Source organism: Phacochoerus africanus, chromosome 1 (assembly GCF_016906955.1).
Source record: "Phacochoerus africanus isolate WHEZ1 chromosome 1, ROS_Pafr_v1, whole genome shotgun sequence".
Lineage (NCBI taxonomy): Eukaryota > Metazoa > Chordata > Mammalia > Artiodactyla > Suidae > Phacochoerus > Phacochoerus africanus.
Genome location: NC_062544.1, coordinates 238,028,639 through 238,052,268, shown reverse-complemented (window position 1 = coordinate 238,052,268; position 23,630 = coordinate 238,028,639). Strand labels below are relative to the sequence as shown.

Sequence of the window (23,630 nt, the reverse complement as noted above, 5' to 3'; positions counted from 1 at the left end):
ACCAGAAGGACTTATTCTCACAGAACTATACCTGTTTTGCGCTATTTGGTGACTCCTTGAAGGAGCCCCTTAAAGGGCTTGCTTTTATTTAGCCTAACTCTACCAGGGCTGAGGACTAGGGGAGGGGTGGGGTGTAGGAAGGATGAGTTTGTTAAAAAACATTTAAAGGCAAATATATTAGCTACTGCTGCTAGGGAAAGGAACAGAAGTTCAGTGCAAACAATATGCAAACCAAAAGCTTGAGAGAAAAGGCTGGAGAATGAGATGCTTTGAATAAGGGCTTTTGAAAACTCTCACATATTCTCAGGAATCTGGAAGTCCACACACTTGCCCAGAGCTGGGCTCATGCTCAGAAGACCTGAAAAGGCTCTAAGCTCTCACCAAAGGCTGACTCTGCACAAAGAGAAAGAGAAGACCAGGCAGAATTGTAACTGTTGGAGTTCCTGTTGTGGCTCAGTGGTTAACCTAATCCGACTAGGAACCATGAGGTTTCGGGTTTGATCTCTGGTCTCACTCAGTGGGTTAAAGATCCAGTGGTGCCATGAGCTGTGGTGTACGTCACAGATGCGGCTCGGATCCCGTGTTGCTGTGGCTCTGGCATAGGCCAGTGGCTACAGCTCCAATTCGACCCCTAGCCTCTGGGAACCTCCATGTGCCGCGGTGAAGCCCTAGAAAGACCAAAAAAAAAAAAAGAATTGTAACTTCCTGGCTGAGCACTGAGGCATTCTGGTATTAGTGGTGATGCTTGCACAGCACAGTGAATGTACTGAAACCCACCGAATTATACACTTTAAAATGATGAATTCTTAGAGAAATGCAAATCAAAACTTACAATAAGGTACCACCTCACACCAGTCACAATGGCCATCATTAATAAGTCTTCATAACAAAAGCTGGAGAGGATGTGGAGAAAGGGGAACCCTCCTACACTGTTGGTAGTAATGTAAATTGCTACAACCACTATGGAAAACAGTACGGAGGTTCCTCAGAAAACTAAATAGAGAACTACCATATGATCCAACAATCCCACTTCTGGGGCATGTATCTGGACAAAACTTTCTTTGAAAAACATACATGCACCCATATGTTCATAGCAGCACTATTCACAATAGCCAAGATATGGAAACAACCTAAATGTCCATTGACAAAAGAATGGATTAAGAAGATGTGGTACTTGGAGTTCTCCCTGTGGCACAGTGGAAACAATCTGACTAGTATCCATGAGGATGTGGGTTTGATCCCTGGCCTTGCTCAGTGGGTTAATGATCTGGCATTGCCGTGAGCTATGAAGTAGGCCACAGATATGGCTCGGATCCTGTACTGCTGTGGCTCTGGCATAGGCCAGCAGCTGTAGCTCCAATTCAACCCCTAGCCTGGGAACTTCCATATGATGAGGGTGCAGCCCCCCCCCCCCAAAAAAAGTGCTACATATACACAATGGAATACTCCTCAGACATTAAAAAGAATGAAACAATGGCACCTATAGCAATATGGAGGCAACTAGAGATTCTCATACTAACTCAAGTCAGAAAGATAAAGACAAGTACCATATGGTATCACATATGTGTGGAATCTAAAACACAGCACAAATGAACCTATCTGCAAAACAGAAACAGACTCACAGACATAGAGAACAGACCTGTGTGTTGCCAAGAGGGAGGGATTGGGATGGACTGGGAGTTTGGGGTTAGTAGATGCAAAATGTATTACATTTAGAATGGATAAGCAATGCAATCCTACTGTATAGCAAAGGGAACTATATCCAATCTCTTGTGAAAGAACATGATGGAAGACAATATGAGAAAAAGAATGTGTGTGTGTATATATATGTATACACACACATATATATACACACACACACACACACACATATACATACATATATATATAAATATGACTGGATCAACTTTGCTGCTGAAACTGACACAAGACTAAATCAACTAACTATACTTTAACAAAAAAAATTTTAAATGATGAATTTTACGTTGTATGAATTTTCTTCAAGTATAAGACATTTCAGGAGGCTTTGAAAATTGAAAAGAGAGAAAGGAGTCTAAAGAAAGGTGAAACAGGGAGTTCCCATCGTGGCTCAGTGGTTAACAAATCCGACTAGGAACCATGAGGTTGCAGGTTCAATCCCTGGCCTTGCTCAGTGGGTTGAGGATCTGGTGTTGCTGTGAGCTGTGGTGTAGGTTGCAGATGCAGCTCGGATCCCACATTGCTGTGGCTCTGGCGTAGGTCAGTGGCTACAGCTCCGATTAGACCCCATATGCTGTGGGAGCAGCCCAAGAAATGGCAAAAAGACAACAACAACAACAAAAGCGAAACAAGCAGAAGGCATAGTACATTAGAGGAACTGCCTAGAAAGAAACTTTGATCCCTAAGCCCAGACTGCACATTTGAAGAATGTCTTTGAATCATTTAAAATAAGTAATTAATATGGTATGAAATTTATATCCAAGTAAAACTGTTAAATAAACAGGAGTATCTAGACCAAAAACAAACAAAAACCAAGAAACTGATTTAAATCAAGAGTAAACAAATAAGTTTAAATATTACCTTCAAATATTCTGCTTTGCTTTTTTCAGTTTTACTGAGATGTAAGTGATAAGTAAAATGGTAAGATATTTACTTATTTTTGGCCATGCCCATGGCATGTGGAAGTTCCCAGGCCACGCAATGAATCTGAGCTGCAGCTGTGGCAATGCTGGATCCCACTGCACGAGGTCAGCGATTGAATCTGTGCCTCCACATCAGCTCGAACAGCTGCAGACTGCTTATTAACCCACTGTGCCAGAGTGGGAACTTCTCAAATATTTCCTTTTTAAACAATTTTCAAATAAACTAAGAACATAAAGAAATTAATTGAAACCCACAGCCAATATAATACTCAACAGAAAAAAGCTGAAAGCCTTCCTACTAAAATCTGGAACAAGACAAGGATGCCCACTCTCACCACTTTTATTCAACATAATATTGGAAGACCTAGCCACAACAATCAAACAAAAGAAATAAAAGATATCCAAAATGGAAGAGAAGAGGTAAAACTGTCACTACGCAGATGACATGATACTATATACAGAAAACTGTAAGGACTCCACACGAAGAAACTATTCAAACTGATCAATGAATTGTATCAGGATACTAGATTAACATTCAGAAATCGGTTGCATTTCTGTATACCAACAATGAAATAATAAAAAAGGAATATAAAAATACAATACCTTTTAAAACTGCATCCAAAAAATTAAATACATAGGAATAAACCTGACCAAGAAGGTGAAAAATTTATATGCTGAGAACTATAAAACATTAATCAAGGAAATTAAAAAGGATTCAAAGAAATGGAAAGATAGTCCATGTTCCTGGATTGGAAGCAATCTACAGATTCAATGCAATCCCTATCAAACTACCCGTGACATTTTTCACAGAACTAGAACAAACTACTCAAAAATTTATACGGAACCATAAACGACCAAGAATTGCCAAAGAAATCCTGAGGAAAAAAAAACACAAGCAAGAGGCATAACTCTCCCAGACTTCAGGTAATATTACAGAGCCATAGTAATCAAGACAATGGGGTACTGGTACCACAACAGACAGACAGACAGAAACAGAATACGGAACCCAGAAATAAACCCAGACACCTATGGTCAATTAATCTTATAAAACGGTAAAAAGACGGCCTCTTCAGCAAGTGGTGCTGGGAAAACTGGACAGCCACATGTAAATCAATGAAACTGGAACACATCCTCACACCATACACAAAAATAAACTCAAAATGGCTTAAAGATTTAAATGTAAGACAAGACACCATAAAACTCCTAGAAGAGAACACAGGCAAAACATTATCTGATATCAGCCATACAAATGTTTTCTTAGGTCAGTCTCCCAAAGCAACAGAAATAAAAACAAAAATAAATCAATGGGACCTAATCAAACTGACGAGCATTTGCACAGCAAAGGAAACCATAAACGGAAAAAAAAAAAAGGGAACCCTCCTACACTGTTGGTAGTAATGTAAACTGGTACAACCACTATGGAAACAGTATGGAGGTTCCTCAGAAAACTAAATAGACAACTACCATATGATCCAACAATCCCACTTCTGGGCATATATCTGGACAAAATCTTCTTTGAAAAAGGTATATGCATCCCTTTGTCCACTGCAGCACTATTAACAATAGTCAAGACACAGAAACAATCTAAATGTCCATCGACAGATGAATGGATTAAGAAGATGTGGTACAGAAGCTCCAGTCGTGGCTCAGTGGTAACAAACTCGACTAGGACCCATGAGGATGTGGGTTTGATCCCTGGCCTCGCTTAGTGGGTTAAAGGATCTGGTGTTGCTGTGAGCTGCAGTCTAGGTCGCAGATGTGGCTCGGATCTGGCATTGCTGGGGCTGTGGTGTAGGCCGGCAGCTACAGCTCCAATTCAGCCCCTAGCCTAGGAACTTCCACATGCTGCACCTGCGGCCCTAAAAGGAAAAAAGAAAAAAAAAGAAGGTACATACATACAGTAGAATACTCCTCGGCCAGAAAAAGAGAACAAAATAATGACATGTGCAGCAACACAGATGGAACTAGAGACTCATACTAAGTGAAGTAGGTCAGAAAGAGAAAGACAGATACCACATGACATCACATATCTGGAATCTAATATACAGCACAAATGAACCTTATCTATGGAAAAGAAACAAACTCATGGACTTGGAGAACAGCCTTGTGGTTGCCGAGGGGGAGGGAGTGGGATGGACAGGGAGTTTGAGATTAGTAAATGCAAACTATTGCATTTGGAGGAGATAAGCAATGAGATCCTGCTGACTAGCACAGGGAACTATGTCTATTCACTTATGATGGACATGACGGACGTTAATGAGAGGAAAGAATGTGTATATATATATATATATATATGTATGACTGGGTCACTTTGCTTTATAGCAGAAATTGACAGAACTCTGTAAATCCACTATAATAAAAATTTTTTTTTTAAAATTTAAAAATAAAAGGCAAAAGAAGAAATTAATTGAATGGTTCACATACTACTTACTGAGTACAATGATAGCCTCGAACCTCAGGCTTTGGCTGGTGTTTCTTTAGGTGCTTGCTAAGCCCTGAGCCCCTATGAAAAGACTTTCCACAAACTGAGCAAAGGTACTTGGACTCCCCTATAAAAAAATAAAACCATGTCACAAATCCAACAATCAATCAGCTGTTCTTCCACACAGTGCTTTACATTATATTGTAGAAATTGTTTTACCAGGTGGACGCGTTTGGCATCCATCTTCTAAGAATAACAAACTATGTCAAAACCCTTATTTCCTCATAACTGTAGTATTAGTGAGGATACTACTACCCAAAGAATGTGAGAAGCTTGCATGATCATGTGAGTTATATAGAGTAGAGTTGTAAACGAGTCCTAGAACATCAGCCATTGCCACACAACTGCTTTAAAATCTGAAAGTAAGCATGTGCAAACTAAAAATTCTAGTAAAAATTATAAGCCACATACCAGGTTGACAGTTACATTTGCCTACCACTTAACTTTTAAAAATCGAGACCATTTCTTTAGGTGTCCAGATATAAAAGATGTAAGACTTGGTACACATTTTTCTACACTGAGAGAAACAATGAAATTTGTACACAAATAAGATATCTCTAAATCTAGATTTAAGAACTTTCAAACCTTTCATTAATAAAGAACTGCACACACACAATCATCAGTGTATCAATATAAATCCTGAAATAATTGCAGCATAATCAATATACTAGTAACTTCATAGCATATAAAGTATAACTATGTCAATATAAAGTTCTCATTACCTGTGTGAATACTCATATGCTCTTGAAGACTTCTTTTGGTAACAAATGACTTAACGCATAGTTCACACTGGAACTGCTTTTGTGATTGGTGGAGACTCTGATGTAATTTTAGACCATGCTTGTATATAAAAGTCTTTCCACAGACCTAACACAGCACAAATGTTTAAACCAATTAAACCAGTAAAAGAGACAGAGGCTGTTTTTGAAGAATGAGGACAGAGAAACTAGAAGGCCATTTTAAATTAAAAACTTAAACTATAAACAAAATGACAGTTAAAATTCAAACAAGAGCCAACAAATATTGCTATCTTTCTTATATCCATGTGATCACTGGAAGAAGTCGACAGTCCCAAAAAACAAACAAAAAAACCCACCTTATGCAGTCCTATGTAAAATTGGTAAACAATATATCTTATATTAAAAGTGACATGTGAGCATAATCAATATACTCACTTTTGGCTATACCAACCAATCTCAAAAACTCTATGATGAAGAACCAGTATTTTTCTTTCCCAAATCCAATGGGGAGAGATTTTTGTTAAACACAATAAAAACATCACAACAATGTCAAATTGCCATGAGTTTCTACATGCTTACTCTCCATTTTCATACTTAATCTTCCATGAACCACAAATTTTAAGTAGTGCTATACTGAAAGACCAGAGGCCTAATTAACACTTAGTTTTTAACTTTATGAATAAAATGATACTCAGGACTTGGCTTTAAAATAACTGGAGGGGAAAGTAAGGGAATGACAGTACACATAAAACACAACTGATAACCAATGAACCTTCTTAAGGGTACATGACAGTCTATTCTATTCTCATGTTCTATTTTCATATAATACAAAGCTAATGAACAAAAAAACAAAACACATACACACCAAAAAAAAAAAAGAGAGAGAGAAAAATATTAAAAATCTCACGGGTTCCAGGAGTTCCCATCATGGCTCAATGGAAACAAACCCAACTAGTATCCATGAGAACTCGGGTTCGATCCCTGGCCTCACTTAGTGGGTTAAAGATCCAGCATTGCCTTGAGCTGTGGTGTAGGTTGCAGATGCAGCTTGGATCCCACACTGCTGTGGCTGTGGTGTAAGCTGGCAGCCATAGCTCCAATTTGACCCCTAGCCTGAGACCTTCCACATGCCCTGGTTGCGACCTTAAAAAGAACTCCCCACTAAAAAAATTAAAAAAATCACTGGTTCCAAAACTATTTTTTAAATAAAAACAGTGAGTTGTCCTTATATGCAAGGCCATAGGTGCTATTAGAAATTTCACTGTTCCACATTGACCAAAGCTGGCTAATCACAGCTTTTTTTTTTTTGTCTTTTCTAGGGCCACTTCCTGCGGCATATGGAGTTGCCAGGCTAGAGGTTGAATAGGAGCTGCAGCCACCAGCCTAAACCAGAGCCACAGCAACGCGGGATCCAAGCCACATCTGCAACCTACACCACAGCTCACAGCAATGCTGGATCCTTAACCCACTGAGCAAGGCCAGGGATCAAACCCGCAAACTCATGGTTCCTAGTCGGATTTTTTTTTTTTGTCTTTTTGCCATTTCTTGGGCTGCTCCTGCGGCATGTGGAGGTTCCCAGGCTAGGGGTCTAATCGGAACTGTAGCCACCGGCCTACCCCAGAACCATAGCAATGGGGGATCTGAGCTGTGTCTGTGACCTACACCACAGCTCATGGCAACGCCGGATCCTTAATCCACTGAGCAAAGCCAGGGATCAAACCCGCAACCTCATGGTTCCTAGTCGGATTTGTTAACCACTGCACCACGACAGGAACTCCCCTAGTCAGATTTGTTAACCACTGCGCCACAATGGGAACTCCAATCACAGAATTCTTTACTCAGAATCACATTTTGGCATTTAGGAACTCTCTATCCTCAGCTCTAGTGAAGGTCACACAGTTCTGGCAGAATTTTTGCTAAAATTTATTTAAGCCATAAGTTCCTTTTCAGTCATGTTGGTCCTGCTAAAGGTGAAGGGGTAATGGGGGTGGTGAATTGGTTATCTCACCTAGTAGCTCCTCTGAATCCTAGCAAGCTTTACAAATACTCTAAATAGATTCATTTCAAAGTACAACTTCAGACAACAAATTAATGAACACAACTGGGAATCACCCTTGACCTAGGCAACAAATCGAAAGAGGTTATGGACTTCCTGCAATGTTTTACAAAAGTGACAGTGACTCCAGAATCAACTAGTCTTATCACCAATTAAATTTCAATCTTCTATAACAAATGTTATTGGTTTACCTGGCATGCATGTGGTTTTACACCTGTATGCTTTAACATGTGTATTCGAAGAGAATATAATTTAGGTAGTGTCCTTCCACATATGGAACATATAAACTCTCGTTTGGTTCTGCCTTTCTCAGATGATGATCCTGATGCCTCATTAGATGTGGAATTGGAAGAGGACGAAGCAGGTGCATCCTTCCTGGTATGTCGAATAAGGTGTGCTCGCAAGGAGGCACTGTACTGAAACTGTTTTTTACACAACTAAAAGGAAAAGTAAACAAAACTGTGTTTGAGTGTATTTCCAACTGTTAAATGAAACAACTCAGGCATAAATCAATAAATACTACGTAAAATAAATAAATCAATGCACAGTACGTTAAGACTATAGATGTGAAAAAAAAGATTAACCCAGCCCCTCTACTCTTCAGAAGTTTATAATCTGACCACAAAATCAGGATTTACATGTAAACAGGTGAAATATTTAAGAAGGAGGAGAAATGAGAATAATAAAGAAAGGTGTCACTAATGAGGCTGGGTCCTGAAGGCATGGTAAAAGAAAGACAAAGACAAGACTACTATCATCATATGAGCACTAACAGTTGTTAGGTAGAGCAAAAAATAGGGGCTGGAAAAAGTGGGAGGATAAAACTGATGGCCTTTGGATTTTACCCTATAGTTAGTTACTACTATCATCATATGAGCACTAACAGTTGTTAGGTAGAGCAAAAAATAGGGGCTGGAAAAAGTGGGAGGATAAAACTGATGGCCTTTGGATTTTACCCTATAGTTAGTTAGTGAGAACTCCTAAAAGTTTTTGTTCTTTATTTTAGATATATATGTATGCATATATTTATTTGTTTATTTTTGGCCATACCTGAGGCATGTGGAAGTTTCAGGGACCAAACGTGCACCCCAGCAGCTACCTGAGCTGCTACAGTGATAATGCTGGATCCTTAACACACTGTGCCACCAGAGAACTCCATTATGTTCTTTATTTTAAAATCAAAGTTATGGTCAACATCTATATAGCCTTTTTTTAGAATAAATAATCCTGGCTTTTGATCCATTACCTCTGCTTTTTATACTCTAAGTAATATGAATAATAGGTGACTCTCTTTTCACCTCTACATGTACACAAATCCTTCCTTATCACCTTACTTTCTTAATATAGCTTTATCATCATTTTGATGAGATCAATTACAAAGCATATTTGGATTATGTAAATGTTGCTACAACTGGGCCATACAGTATAATTTTCTTTCCTTTCTTATTTTTTTTTCCTTATTTCTCTTTTTATTTACTGCCAATTTATCATCAAACCCTTCCCTCAACTGTCTACTGAGAGAAGGTTTGAAACACATCACCTGGTAGGAGATCTCTGTCAACACATTGTGTCCCAACCGGGGGTGCCTGTTTTCCATGCTTGGACTCTTCGCAGACTGAACTCCATGTTTCCTGTGTCTTGCTCATTTGAGAGTTTGGGAGGCAAAACTTTGCAGACCTTGCATGTCTGAAACTGTTCTAAGATCATAGATACAGTTTGACTATTGATTCCAAGTTAGAAATAATTTCCTTTTAGAATTGTGGAGATATTGCTCCTGTCTCCTAGCTTCCCTTGTTGCTACTGAAAGGCCTGAAGCCATTCCAACCCTCATCCTTTCTGTGAGCCTGATCATGTTTTTTTCTCTCTTGCAATTTATAAGATTTTCTTTGTCCCTTTGATTATGAAATTTTATAATATATCCTGGTATAGATTGATTTTCATCCATGGTGCTGGGCATTCAACCAGCCCTTTTAACAAGACTTTATTTTCAATTTCTGAAATTCTTCTGTACTGCAGTAATCATTTCTTTCTCTCCATGCTCTCTTTTCAGAATTACTGAGTCATTACAAGACAACCTAGACCAAGCCTCTACATTTCTCACTCCCTTCTCTAAACTGTCTTTTGCTTTATTTTCTGGGTTATTTAGTCAATTATATTTCCCATGTTTTTTCAGACTCTTGAGTGTTTTCCTTTTTGGCTGCTCTGCAGGCATATGGAGTTTCCAGGCCAGGGATCAGATCCAAGTCAAAGTTGCGACATACACCAGATCCATCAACCCAATGTGCCAGGCAAGGAATTGAATCTCCGTCCTGACAATGTAGAGACAATCCCTTTTTGCCACAATGGGAACTCCAGATTCTTGAGATTTTTATAGGATTATATATTTTATTCCTAAAAACTCTTCTGTTTACTTAATATGTCCTTTTAAAAACATAGTATCCAGGGAGAAAACCTTTTAGACTCAGCCATGGGAGACAGGATTAAGACGGTAGAAGAGAAGGGCTGGAGCTCACCTTCTCTCATAAAAACAACAAAATTACAACCAAATGCTGAACAACCTTCAACCAAGTGGACCAGGAAACTTTCAAAAAGAGATGCTACTCCAGAAGACAAAGAGGAAGCCACATCAACAGGTAGGAGAGGCGATCACATGATGAAAGCAACCCCATACCCGTCGGGTTGGCAGCCCACAGACTAGAAAGTAACTGTCACAGAGACTTGACCACAGGAGTGAGAATTCTGAGCCCCATGTCAGGTCCCTATGCCTGGGGATCTGGCTTTGGGAGAAAGAGTCCCTGGAGCACCAGGCATTGAAAGCCAGTGGGGTTTGTGTGCAGGAGCTCCACAGGACTGGGGGAAATGGAGACCCCATTCCTGAAAGGTGCACACAGACTTTCATGTGCACTGGCATGGGTCCCAGGATAAAGCAGAGGTTCCATAGGAATCTGGGTCAAACCTGACTACAGTTCTTAGAGGATCTCCTGGGAAAACACGGGGTGACTGTGGCTTGTGTGGGAAAAGTATATTGGAGGCAAAGCTCTTAGGAATATTCATCAGCATGCCTTTCTCTGGAGGTGGTCATTTTGGGAAATTCTGGCCCCACCCATCATTGCTGAGAAGTCCTAGTCCAAAGAACAATCCAGGTGGGATCACAGCCGCAACCATCAGTAAACAGGCTGCCTAAAGACCCCCCCAGGCACACAGCCACCTCTAATCTCATCCAGAGACAGAGCCCCACCCACCAGAGGGATAGGAATCAGCCCCACCTTCCAGTGGACAGGCACCAGTCCCTCCCATCAGGAAGCCTACAGCAAGCCCCTATACCAACTCAGCCAGAAGGGGAGCAGACACCAGAAATAAGAGGCTACAACTCTATTGTCTGAAAAGAGGAAGCCACACCAAAAACCTATAAAAATGAAAAGGCAGAGAAGAGAGAAAAAAAAAAAAGTGATCTGGAGATTATCAACCTCCAGGAAAAAGACTTTAGACTGATGATGCTGAAGATGATGCAAGACACTGGAAATAAACTGGAGGCAAAGACGATAATTTACAGCAAACACTAAGCAAAGAAATACAAGATTTAAAACTTAAGTGAGCAGAGATGCAAAATACAGTAACTTAAATAAAAAATTCATTAGAAGGAGCCAACAGCAGAATACAGGAGGCAGAAGAATAAATAAGCTAGGTGGAGGACAGACTAGTGGAAATCACTGATGTGAAACAGAAAAGAGAAAAAAAATTGAAAAGAAATTAAGAGAGTCTCAGAGAACTCTGGGACAAAGTTAAACACACCAATATTAGTAGTATATGGTGCCAGGAGAAGAGAGAGAGAAAAGGACAAAAAAAAATATTTGAAGAGCTAATACCAAAAAATTCCCTAATATGGGAGAAGAACCACTCACTCAAATTCAGGAAGAACAACGAGTACCATATAAAATAAACCTAAGGAGGAATACCCCAAGACACATATTAATCAAACCGACCAAAATTAAAGACAAAGAGAAAATATTGAAAACAGCTAGGGAAAAGAAACAAATAACATACAAGGGAACCACAATAAGGTGATTGGCAGATTTTTCAGCAGAAACTCTGCAGGCCAGAAGGGAGTGGCATGATATGATGAAAGGAAAAAACCTCCAACCAAGATTACTCTACCCAGCAAGGCATTCATTCAGATTTGAAGGAGAAATCAAAAGCTTTACAGATAAGCAAAAGCTAAGAGAATTCAGCAACACCAACCCAGCTTTACAACAAATAATAAATGGACCTCACTAGGTAGAAAAGAAAAGGCCACAACTAGAAACAAAAATACCACAAATGGGAGTTCCCGTCTTGGCACAGTGGAAACAAATCCAACTAGGAACCAGGAGGTTGTGGGTTCAATCCCTGGATTAACTCAGTGGGTTAAGGATCAGGCGTTGCGGTGAGCTGTGGCACAGGTCGCAGACGAGGCTTGGATCTGGCACTGCTATGGCTCTGGTGTAGGCCAGCAGCAACAGCTCCGATTAGACCCCTAGCCTGGGAACCTCCATATTCCATGGGTGTGGTTCTAAAAAGACAAAAAAATAAAAACCCACAAATGAGAAGGCTCACCAGTAAAGGCATATATACAGTAAAAGGAGGAAATCATCCATGCGCAATTATGCTATCAAAATCAGCAACAGTGACAAGAGGAGGGTACAAAACATAAACAAGAAGAGATGCAAAATTCAATAACTGAAATAAAAAATTCACTAGAAGCAACCAACAGCAGAATACAGGAGGCAGAAGAACGAATAAGCAAGGTGGAGGACAGATTAGTGGAAATCTTGGATGTGGAACAGAAAAGAGAAAAAAGATTGAAAACAAATGAAGAGAGTCTCAGAGAACTCTGGAACAACGGTAAATGCACCACATCCATATTATAGGGGTGCCAGAAGGAGAAGAGAGAGAGAAGGGGACAGAAAAAAATATTCCAAAAGATAATAGCCAAAAACTTCCCTCAAATGGGAAAGGAACCACTAGCTCAAATCCAGGAAGCACAACATGTACCATATAAAATAAACCCAAGGAGGAATACACTGAGACACATATTAATCAAACTGACCAAAATTAAAGACAAAGAGAAAATCTTGAAAGCAGCTAGGGAAAAGAAACAAATAACATACAAGGGAACCCCAATAAGGTTATCGGCAGATTTTTCAGCAGAAACTCTGCAGGCCAGAAGGGAGTGGCACGATATACTTAACATGATGAAAGGAAAAAACCTCCAACCAAGATTACTCTACCCAGGAAGGCTTTCATTCAGATTTGAGGGAGAAATCAAAACCTTCACAGATAAGCAAAAGCTGAGAGAATTCAGCAACACTAAACCAGCCTTACAACAAATACTAAAGGAACTTCTCTAGGCAGAAAAAAAAAAAGACAGCAACAGGAAACAAAAATACCACAAAAGACAAGGCACACCAGTAAAGGTACCTACACAGTAAAGATATGAAATCATCCACGCACAATTATACCACCAAAATAAGAAATCATGAGAAGAGGTGGGTACAAAATCAGGACACTGGAGATGAACTTGCAATTAAGAGAACAACAACTTAAAACAATCTCATATACATATAGACTCTTATATCAAAACTTCGGAATAACTGCAAACCAAAAATCTACAATTGATACACAAAGAAAAATAAACTCAAATACAACACTAAAGATAGTCATCAAACCAGAAGAGGAGAGAACAAGAGAAGAAGGAAAGAAAAAAAGAGCAACAAAAACAAATCCAAAGCAGTTAATAAAATTGCAGTAAGAATATACATATCAATAATTACCTTAAATGTTAATGGACTCAACGCCCCAACCAAAAGACATAGACTGGCTGAATGGATACAAAACCAAGACCCATATATATGCTGTCTTCAAGAGACCCACTTCACTTCTAGGGACACATACAAATTGAAGGTAGAGGATGGAAGAAAATATTTCATGCAAACGGGGATCAAAAGAAAGCTGGAGTAGCAATACTCATATCAGACAAAATAGACTTTAAAATGAAGAATATTTTAAGGGACAAAGAATGTCATTATGCAATGATCAAAGGATTAATCCAAGAAGAAGATATAACAATTTTAAATATCTACGCACCCAACATAGGTTCACCACAATATATAAGGCAACTGCTAACAACCTTAAAAGGAGAAATCAACAATAAAACAATAATAGTGGGGGACTTTAACACCCCACTTACAGCAATGGATAGATCAACCAGACAGAAAATCAATAAGGAAACACTGGCCCTGAATGAAGCATTAAGCCAGATGGACTTAATAGATATTTATATGACATTCCATCCAAAAGCAGCAGAATACACAGTCGTCTCAAGAGCACATGGGGCATTCTGTAGGATTGATCACATTCTGGGCCACAAATCAAGCCTCAGTAACATTAATAAAATTGACATCATATCAAACACCTTTTACGACCATAGCGCTATACAACTAGAAATCAACAACAGGAACAAAACTGCAAAAAACACAAACACGAGGAGACTCAACAACATGCTACTAAACAGCCAATGGATCACTGAAGAAATCAAAGAGGAAATTAAAAAATACTTAAAAGCAAATGAAAACAAAGATACAACTCTCCAAAACCTATGGGATGCAGCAAAAGCCATTCTAAGAGGAAAGTTTAGAGAAACACAAGCCCACCTCACGAGACAAGAAAAAGCGCAAATAAACAAGCTAACTTTACATCTAAAGCAGCTCAAGAGAGAACAACAGACACGACCTAAAGTTAGTAGAAGGAAAGAAATCATAAAGATCAGAGAAGAAATCAATGAAATAGAAACAAAGAAAACTGTAGAATAGATCAAAGAAATGAAAACCTGGATTTTGAAAAGATCAACAAAATTGATAAACCCTTAGCCAGACTTATCAAGAAAAAAAGAGAGGACTCAAATCAATAAAATTAGAAATGAAAAAGGAGAAGTAACAACAGACATCACAGAAATACAATGGATCAAAAGAGAATACTATATGCAACTATACGCCAACAAAACGGAAAACCTAGAAGAAATGGACAAATTCTTAGAAAACTACAATCTTCCAAGACTAAACCAAGATGAAATAGAAAAGATGAATGGACCCATCACAAGAACCAAAATTGAAACTGTGATTTAAAAACTTCCAACAAACAAAAGTCCAGGACCAGATGGCTTCACAGGAAAATTCTACCAAACATTTAGAGGAGAGATAACACCTATCCTTCTGAAACTATTTCAAAAAATTGCAGAGGAAGGGATACCCCCAAACTCATTCTGTGAGGCCACCATAACGCTGATAACAAAACCAGACAAAGATACCACAAAAAAACAAAACTACAGGCCAATTTCACTGATGAACATCAATGCAAAAATCCTCAACAAAATACTAGCAAACCACATCCAACAATTCATTAAAAGGATTGTACATCATGATCAAGTGGGATTTATCCCACGGATGCAGGATTCTTCAATATCCACAAATCAATCAGTGTGATACACCACATTAATAAACTTAAGAATAAAAACCTTACGATCCTCTCAAAAGAAGCAGAAAAGGCCTTTAACAAAATTCAACACCCATTTCTTTCTTTTTTTTTTGTACTTTTTTTGTCTTTTCTAGGGCTGCACCCACGGCATATGGAGGTTCCCAGGCTAGGGGTCCAATTGGAGCTCTAGCCGCCAGTCTACACCAGAGCCACATTGACGCAGGATCCGAGCCATGTCTGCAACCTACACCACAGTTCATGGCAATGCCAGATCCTTAACCCACTGAGGCGAGGCCAGGGATCGAACCCACAACCTCATGGTTCCCAGTCAGATTCGTTAATCACTGAGCCATGATGGGAACTCCCCAACACCCATTTCTGATTAAAAAAAACCCTTCAGAAAGTGGGCACAGAGGGAACCTAACTCAACATAATAAAGGCCATATATGACAAGCCCACAGCTAACATCATTCTCAATGGTGAAAAGCTGAAAGAATTCTCACTAAGATCAGGAACAAGACAAGGATGTCCACTCTCACTGCTACTATTCAACATAGTTTTAGAAGTCCTAGCCATGGCAATCAGAGAAGAAAAATATAAAAGGAACCCAAATTGGAAAGGAAGAACTATCACTATTTGCAGATGACATGACACTATACCTAGAAAATCCGAAAGATGCTACCAGAAAACTGTTAGAGCTCATCAATGAATTTGGCAAAATCGAAGGATACAAAATTAATACACAGAAATTGACTGCATTTCTAAATACTAACAATGAAAGATCAGAAAGAGAAATTAGGGAACCAATCCCGCTTACCATCACATCAAAAAGAATAAAATATTTAGGAATAAACCTACCTAAAGAAACAAAAGGCCTGTACTCTGAAAACTGTAAGACACTGATGAAAGACATCAAAGATGACACAAATAGATGGAAAGACATACCATGCTCTTGCACTGGAAGAGTCAATATTATCAAAATGACTATACTACCTAAAGCAATCCAAAGATTCAATGAAATCCCTATCAAATTACCAAGGACATTTTTCACAGAACTAGAACAAAATATCTTAAAAGTTTGTTTGGAAGCACAAAAGACCCAGAAGAGCCAAAGACATGCTGAAAAAGAAAAATGGAGCTGGATGAATCAGGCTCCCTGACTTCAGACTATACTACAAAGCTACAGTCATCAAACCGTATGGTACTGGCACAAAGACAGAAATATAGATCAGTGGAACAGGATAAGAAGCCTAGAATTAAACCCACATACCCACAGTCAACTAATCTATGGTGAAGGAGGCAAAATAAACAATGGAGAAAAGACAGCTTGTTCAATAAGTGGTGCTGGGAAAACTGGACAGCCACATGAAAAAGAATCAAATTGGAACACTTTCTAACACCATACACAAAAATAAACTCAAAATGGATTAAAGACCTAGATATAAGACCAGACACTATCAAACTCTTAGAGGAACACATAGGCCAAACATTCTCTGACATAAACCACAGCAGTATCTTCTCAGATCCACCTCCTAGAGTAATGACAGTAAAAACAAAAATAAACAAGAGATTTAATTAAACTTGAAAGTTCTGCACAGCAAAGGAAACCCTAAACAAAATGAAAAGACAACCCACAGAATGGGAGAAAATCTCTGCAAATGAATCAACTGACAAGGGATTAATCTCCAACATTTATAAATACCTTCTGCAGCTCAATACCAAAAAAAAACAAACAAAAAAAAAACAAAAAAAAACACCCCATCAAAAAATGGGCAGAAGATGTAAACAGACAATTCTTCAAAGAAGACAAATGGATGGCCAAAAAACACATGACAAGATGTTCAACATCACTCACTGTTAGAGAAATCCAAATCAAAACCACTATGAGGTACCACCTTGCACCAGCCAGAATAGCCATCATCAAAAAATCTACAAACAGTAAGTGCTGGAGAGGGTGTGGAGAAAAGGGAACCCTATTACAGTGCTGGTGGGAATGTAATTTGGTACAACCAAAGTGGAAAACAGTTTGGAGATTCCTCAGAAAACTAAAAATAGAATTACCATTTGATCCAGCAATCCCATTCCTGGGTATCTAACCAGAGAAAACCATGACTCGAAAAGACACATGTACTCCAATGTTCACTGCAGCACTATAAACAATAGCCAAGACATGGAAACAACTTAAATGACCATCGACAGAGGAGTGGATCAAGAAGATGTGATACATATACACAATGGAATCTTAGCAATTAAAAGGAAAGAAATAATGGCATTTGCAGCAACATGGATGGACCTAGAAATTATCAGGCTCAGTGAAGTCAGTCAGTGAGACAACAACATCATATTCTATCACTTACATGTGGAATCAAAAAAAGGACAGAATGAACTTCTTTGCAGAACAGATACTGACTCAGAGACTCTGAAAATATTCAGGTTTCCAAATGAGACAGGTTTGGGGGTGGCAGGATGCACTGAGAGTTTGGGATGGAAATGCTATAAAATTTGGTTGTGATGATCATTGTACAACCATAAATATAATAAAATTCACTGAGTAATAAAAAAGAGGGAAAAAATAAAAAGCAAACATAGCATCCAATTATTGTTTCACTTCTCTAAACTTTTCGTTTATTTCTAATTTAATCATATTTTGTGTTTAGAGTTTTGTATGTGTGTGTTTTTTCAGTTTTCTTCTCACTGAATAGTCTTGGACTCCTCAAATTTGCTTTTTGCTTGAAATAGTTATAAGTCTGTATACTTGATGTCTATTCACATTTCCCACAGGCTTTGCTTAGCATTATCTTTAGGTCTTTTGTTACTGCGCGTCTGACTTCTCATCTCTAAAAGGTCTTTTTAAGGCTAAAGGTCTGGCTGCTAACCTTCTGGGACTTGAGTAGGGAAAGAGAACCTCTGAAAGGAGTCAATATTCAGTATATTAGCTTTTACATTCCCCTGTCTGGCATATAATACATTTACTCTCACTGTTCACAATGTTCCCTAGAGCAGCTGTGGTTTTATCTTTTCCAGATGGTAAAAGACAGGTCTTTGGCTAAAGGAGTGGTGGCAGTGATTTACTTGCTTCTCTTTTTGTTGTTTTTTTTGGTTTGTTTTTGGGACTGCACCTGCAGCACGTGGAAGTTCCCAGGCTTAGGGATCAAACCTGTGCCACACAGTTACTGCAGTGACAACGCCAAATCCTTAGCCTGCCACACCACAAGAGAACTCCTACTGTCATCTTACTAAGGTATAAGGAGGAAACAGTGGTAAGTCTATTAAAATTTTTTATGGCAAGAAAATGACATGTATGAATCAGAAGGTGATTCCTATAAGCAATACAGGGAGACAGAGAGAGAATACAAATGGTAGGGTAATAACGAAGCATACATTAGATTCTATTTATAATGAAGTTCATGACATCTTTAATTACTTACGGGACACTTGTAATCTCTAGCTCTTTCGTGTTTCAGTATGTGCTTTATAAGGGCATATCGTCTCTGAAAAAGCATTCCACATTCCCCACATTTATGGGATGTTTCTTCTTCAGCATTCTCTTTAGCATCCCTTTTTGGCTGTTTCATCTTTTTTCCTCTTTGAACTAATTTCTGAGCCACCTAATTAAGGGACAAAAAAATACAATCTAAATAAACATCATCACTTTAAAAATTTATTTATTTACTTTTTATTTTTTTGGCCACACCCAACCAAAAGGTAGAAGTTCCCAGGCCAGGGATTGAACCTGAGCCATAGCAGTAACTCAAACTACAGCAATAACTCAAACCACAGCAATGACAACGCTGCTGAGTCCTTAAAAAACTGCTAGGCCAGCAGGGAACTCCTTGTTTAATTTTTAAAGTCATAACTATCTCAAATTCACATTACCTTATTAATACTGGTATTCTAAACATTAAGCGACTTTCCTGTACCCACTCCCCTTCCCCTTAAAATAATTTTCACCATAAGTTTATCAGTAGAATGCTTTCAACTTAAAGCTAAAACTACAAAGGTGAACTCTTTTTTTAATCATACCTGTTGAACTGCTGACTTAGGAATGGCTTTCCGTTTTTGTAGTTTTTTCTCCATTCCTTTGTGTAGTCGGATATATCCCCCTTCGTTAACAGAACGCTGCCGAAGCCTGCTTCTGTAAGTATCATCATCGGGGCCAAGGTCTGTCTGTGCTGTTGGTGCATCGAGACTTTCCAGATCTTTTAAAGACTGGCCAAGGTTCTGCCTCTGATCTGAAATGTCTTCCACACAGATATCCTCAGTTGCTGTGTCATCTCCCATATCACTGTTTTCTGGAGCTCTACTGAGTATATTTTCTTTAGAAAGCTTAAGATGAATGTTAGAACGTATGCTATCTTCTCTGCTGTTTAGAGTTTCCAGTTCTGTCTGGTTGGTTTTTCCCACTAAGTCAAGAGACCCCAGGTGGGAATCAGTTACACAGCCTACAGTTGATAGAGTGGCCTCGGCCTGTGAAGAAACCTGGGGCTCAGACTGTGGTTCTAGATCTCCATTCTGCTCAGCTTCTGGCAGTTCTCCATTCACCAGTAGTACAATTTCACAATCCCCAAGTTCAGTAGATAAAGCTGTTGTGGTTCCCTCGCTGCTAGCCACAGGAGGTGCTGGACCTCCACTTTGTTCTGGTAAGTCTTGTGTAGATGCAACTGTTTGTACTTCACCCTTCTTATATACTGTTAGCTGCTTCTCTTCCATTAGTTTATGTACACTCTCACAGATTTCTAAAACTTCTGACATGAAAAGATGACGAGCCAAGATGGCTACATCAGCCATGCTACAGAAGTCAAAACTTAGCACAGAAGTATAGGCAAATTCCAGTAAAGGAAGGAAGCTAGCCTTACAAAAACCTATGTAAAACAAGAAAATGAAGGACAAAAAGTCAAATCACCACTAAAATGCCTTGTAAGAACAATTAATATATGATTATGACAACATAGAATAAAAAAGCAAATATCCATTTATTCTGTAATTAAACACCCTGTATTTGTTCTGTGTTCTGGTTGCATATTAAGCCTTGACTAACTCACTTCTACGAGCCGAGTCTCTCAACACCTAAAATAGAAAATAATATCAGACTTACTACCTCAAAGAGTTGTTGTAAGGCAGTCATTTTCAAATTGTACTCCTTAGAACCCCGGGGATTCCTCAAATTCCCCTCAAGAAACAGCTGCTGGAGAATGGAGGGTGAAAAAAGAGAAGGAGGCAGGTGAGTAGGCAGGGTTCAACCAACCTGTCTCCTAACCTCACTGCAGTAAGTATAGCTCTATATTTTAATAACAGAAGTCCATATAAAAATTTGATTGTGAACAAAGGGTCCTAATACTAAAAATTAAAAAACAAAGTCTAAGGCTCTATTTTAAGTACTCAATTCTGCCTTTGTAAGCTGGAAAGAGAAGCCATTTTATGCACACAGGTGGCCATGGCTGTTTTGTAATACAACTTTATTTACAAAAAGGGAAGGAAAGGAGGACTGGCCTTTGGACTATAGTTTGCTTATCCTTGGTCTAAGGAATAAGATAATGACTAGTCATATGAAGTACTGGGTTCTCATTTTATGTGAGAAAATAAGATCAGTTTATTTCTTTTCTACCTTCTCAGTACTTCACTTTCAAAAGCTATTTTTAATATTCACATGATTGAAAAAATCAGAAGATTACACAGTGAGAAGTCCAACTCCATCTCCATTAGCCAGTATGATTAAGAATTTGTACAGTTTTCTAGAGCCTTTGTATACAAATATTCTTATTCCTCCTTCTTATAGTAGGTATCACAGCACATATATTTTTCTGTACCTTACTTTTCTCATACTTTATCTTGAGATCTTTTATTAAAATACAGAGAGCCAAAGCAACCACTTAAAAACTCATGTTTGCTGTGTTTTTCAGTTATGACTCAGATGCGGTCCTTTTACACAAGCAAATAGGGGATAAACAAGTATACACGGAAGCCTAAAATTGTGAGATGTATTAGGAGTCATGTTGAAAGCCGGGGAGACTATACAAGAACATTACTATCACGGCTAATTCAGCCATTCCTAGGGAAGCTGATAATTAAGTAGGCTGAAGCCATATTAATTCTGCTACAAATTATGAAATCAAGTTAAATAAGCTTGAGGTAAGTAAGAATATTTATTTTATAAAAAGGCCCATACCAACAAAATAATGTATTCTGGTTGTTATATATCTAGTACCTTTTTAATTTCTAAGTTGGAGTCATAAGAAAAATTTCCCATGAAAGTATTAACACTCCTCTAAATAACTTTAAATATGAAAAACCATTTTTTCAAAGATACATGTCAAATATTTACTGTAAAATACTACAAAATACAAATGAAAATAAGAAAAAAAAGAAACCCACTCATAACCCTACTGCCACAAGTTAATAGGCCGATAATTTTGGCATTTTTTTATCCCTAGCCTTTTTATATACACATACTCTGCAAAAAAAATAATAATAATAATCAAAATAAAATGAACACTTTGGCAAAATGAAGAAGCTCTAGAGACGTTAGCTAATAATGTGAATATGGTTACTAACACCACTGAACTGCACACTTAAATAGAGTAAAAGGGTAAACTTTATGTTGTTGCGCTTTTTAAACAATTTAAGAAGTGGACTGCAATAGTTATAGATAGCAATACTATGTCAGGGATGACTATATACAGTAGTATGGCAGACTAAAATATCCTGATTGACCCACTTTTTCTTTTCCTTTTTTTGTTTTTTTTGTTTTTTAAGGCCACATTTGCTGCATATGGAGGTTCCCAGGCTAGGCACTGAATCAGAGCTGCAGCTGCCGGCTAACTCCACAGCCACAGCTAAAAGGGATCTGAGCCATGTCTGCAACCTCCACCACAGCTCACAGCAACGCCGGATCCTTAACCGAGTGAGGCCAGGGATCAAACCCGCAACCTACTGGTTGGGTTCATTAACCACTGAGCCATGAGGGGAACTCCACTTTTTTTGCTTTTTTAAGGTCACACCCCAGGCATATGGAAGTTCCCAGGCCAGGGGTCAAATCGGAGCCACAGCTTCCAGCCTTCGCCACAGCAACAGCAATGCGGGATCCAAGCCGCATCTGCAACCTACACCAGAGCTCACAGCAATGCCAAATCCTTAACCCCCTGAGCAAGGCCAGGAATCAAACCCATATCCTCATGGATACTAGTTGGATTGGTTACTGCTGAGCTGCAACAGGAACTCCCAAAATACTTTTTTTTCTTTTTGTGGAAGTTGACAAGCTGCTTTTACAGTTCATATGGAAAAGCAAAGGGTTGTGAATAACTAAGACCTACTTGAATTAAGAGCGTTAGAAGACTTTCCCTACTATGATAAAACTAAGGTAATTAAGACCAAACAATAATAGCATGGAAGGAGACAACCAGTAGACTTAGAACAAGGCCTAGATCAGTAACAAATGTGAAATTTTGTTTTGTAGGAGAATTTGCATGGAAGATGGGTAGGAAAAGGATGAGTTTACACTAAATGGTTCTGAGACAAGTGATGATCAAAATGGGAAAAAATGAAATCAAACACCTACCTCACCCATCAAATAAAAAAAATCCAAATAGATTAAAAGTTACATATGAAAGAAAAACTATAGATCAATCTATGAAAACATTTTTATGCGGAAATACAGAATTTTTTTTGGCCAAACCCGAGGCATGCAGAAGTTCTGGGGCCAGGGATTGAACCTGTACCACAGCAGTGACAAAGCTGGATCCTTAAGCCACTGTGCCACCTGGGAACTCTGGGAAGAATTTTGTTTAAAGCATAAACCACATAAAGGAAAACACTGATGAATTCAACTGCATTCAGTCAGATAATTAGAAAACAGATGTGCTTTTTTTTTTTTTTTTTGGTCTTTTTAGGGCCACACCAAAGGCTTATGGCAGTTCCCAGGCTTGGGTCGAATTGGAGCTACAGCTGTCGGCCTACACAACAGCCATAGCAATGCCTGATCCAAGACACGTCTGCAACCTACACCACAGCTCACGGCAACACCGGATCCTTAACTCACTGAGGAAGGCCAGGGATCGAATCTGTGTCCTCATGACACATAGTCAGATTTGTTTCTGCTAAGCCACAACGGGAACTCCCAGATGCACATTTAAATAATCGTTGTTTATACTTCACATATATTTTACAAATAATCTAAACATTTAAAAATTAAACATTTTAATAATGTCTACTTCACTGCTATTGAG

At 38.7% G+C, this 23,630-nt stretch overlaps 1 protein-coding gene across 1 annotated transcript in view; it reads right to left on the bottom strand.

Annotated features, from left to right (window-relative positions):
* Positions 1-23,630, bottom strand: part of ZBTB11 (zinc finger and BTB domain containing 11) — a 38,355-nt gene that overhangs the window by 5,050 nt on the left and 9,675 nt on the right. The window contains exons 4-8 of the mRNA XM_047793302.1: positions 19,432-20,270; positions 18,837-19,016; positions 8,091-8,336; positions 5,826-5,970; positions 5,053-5,170 (exon numbers count right to left, since the gene is read on the bottom strand). Of these exons, the coding sequence (XP_047649258.1) occupies positions 5,053-5,170; positions 5,826-5,970; positions 8,091-8,336; positions 18,837-19,016; positions 19,432-20,270 (1,528 nt within the window). The remainder of the gene's footprint in view (positions 1-5,052; positions 5,171-5,825; positions 5,971-8,090; positions 8,337-18,836; positions 19,017-19,431; positions 20,271-23,630) is intronic.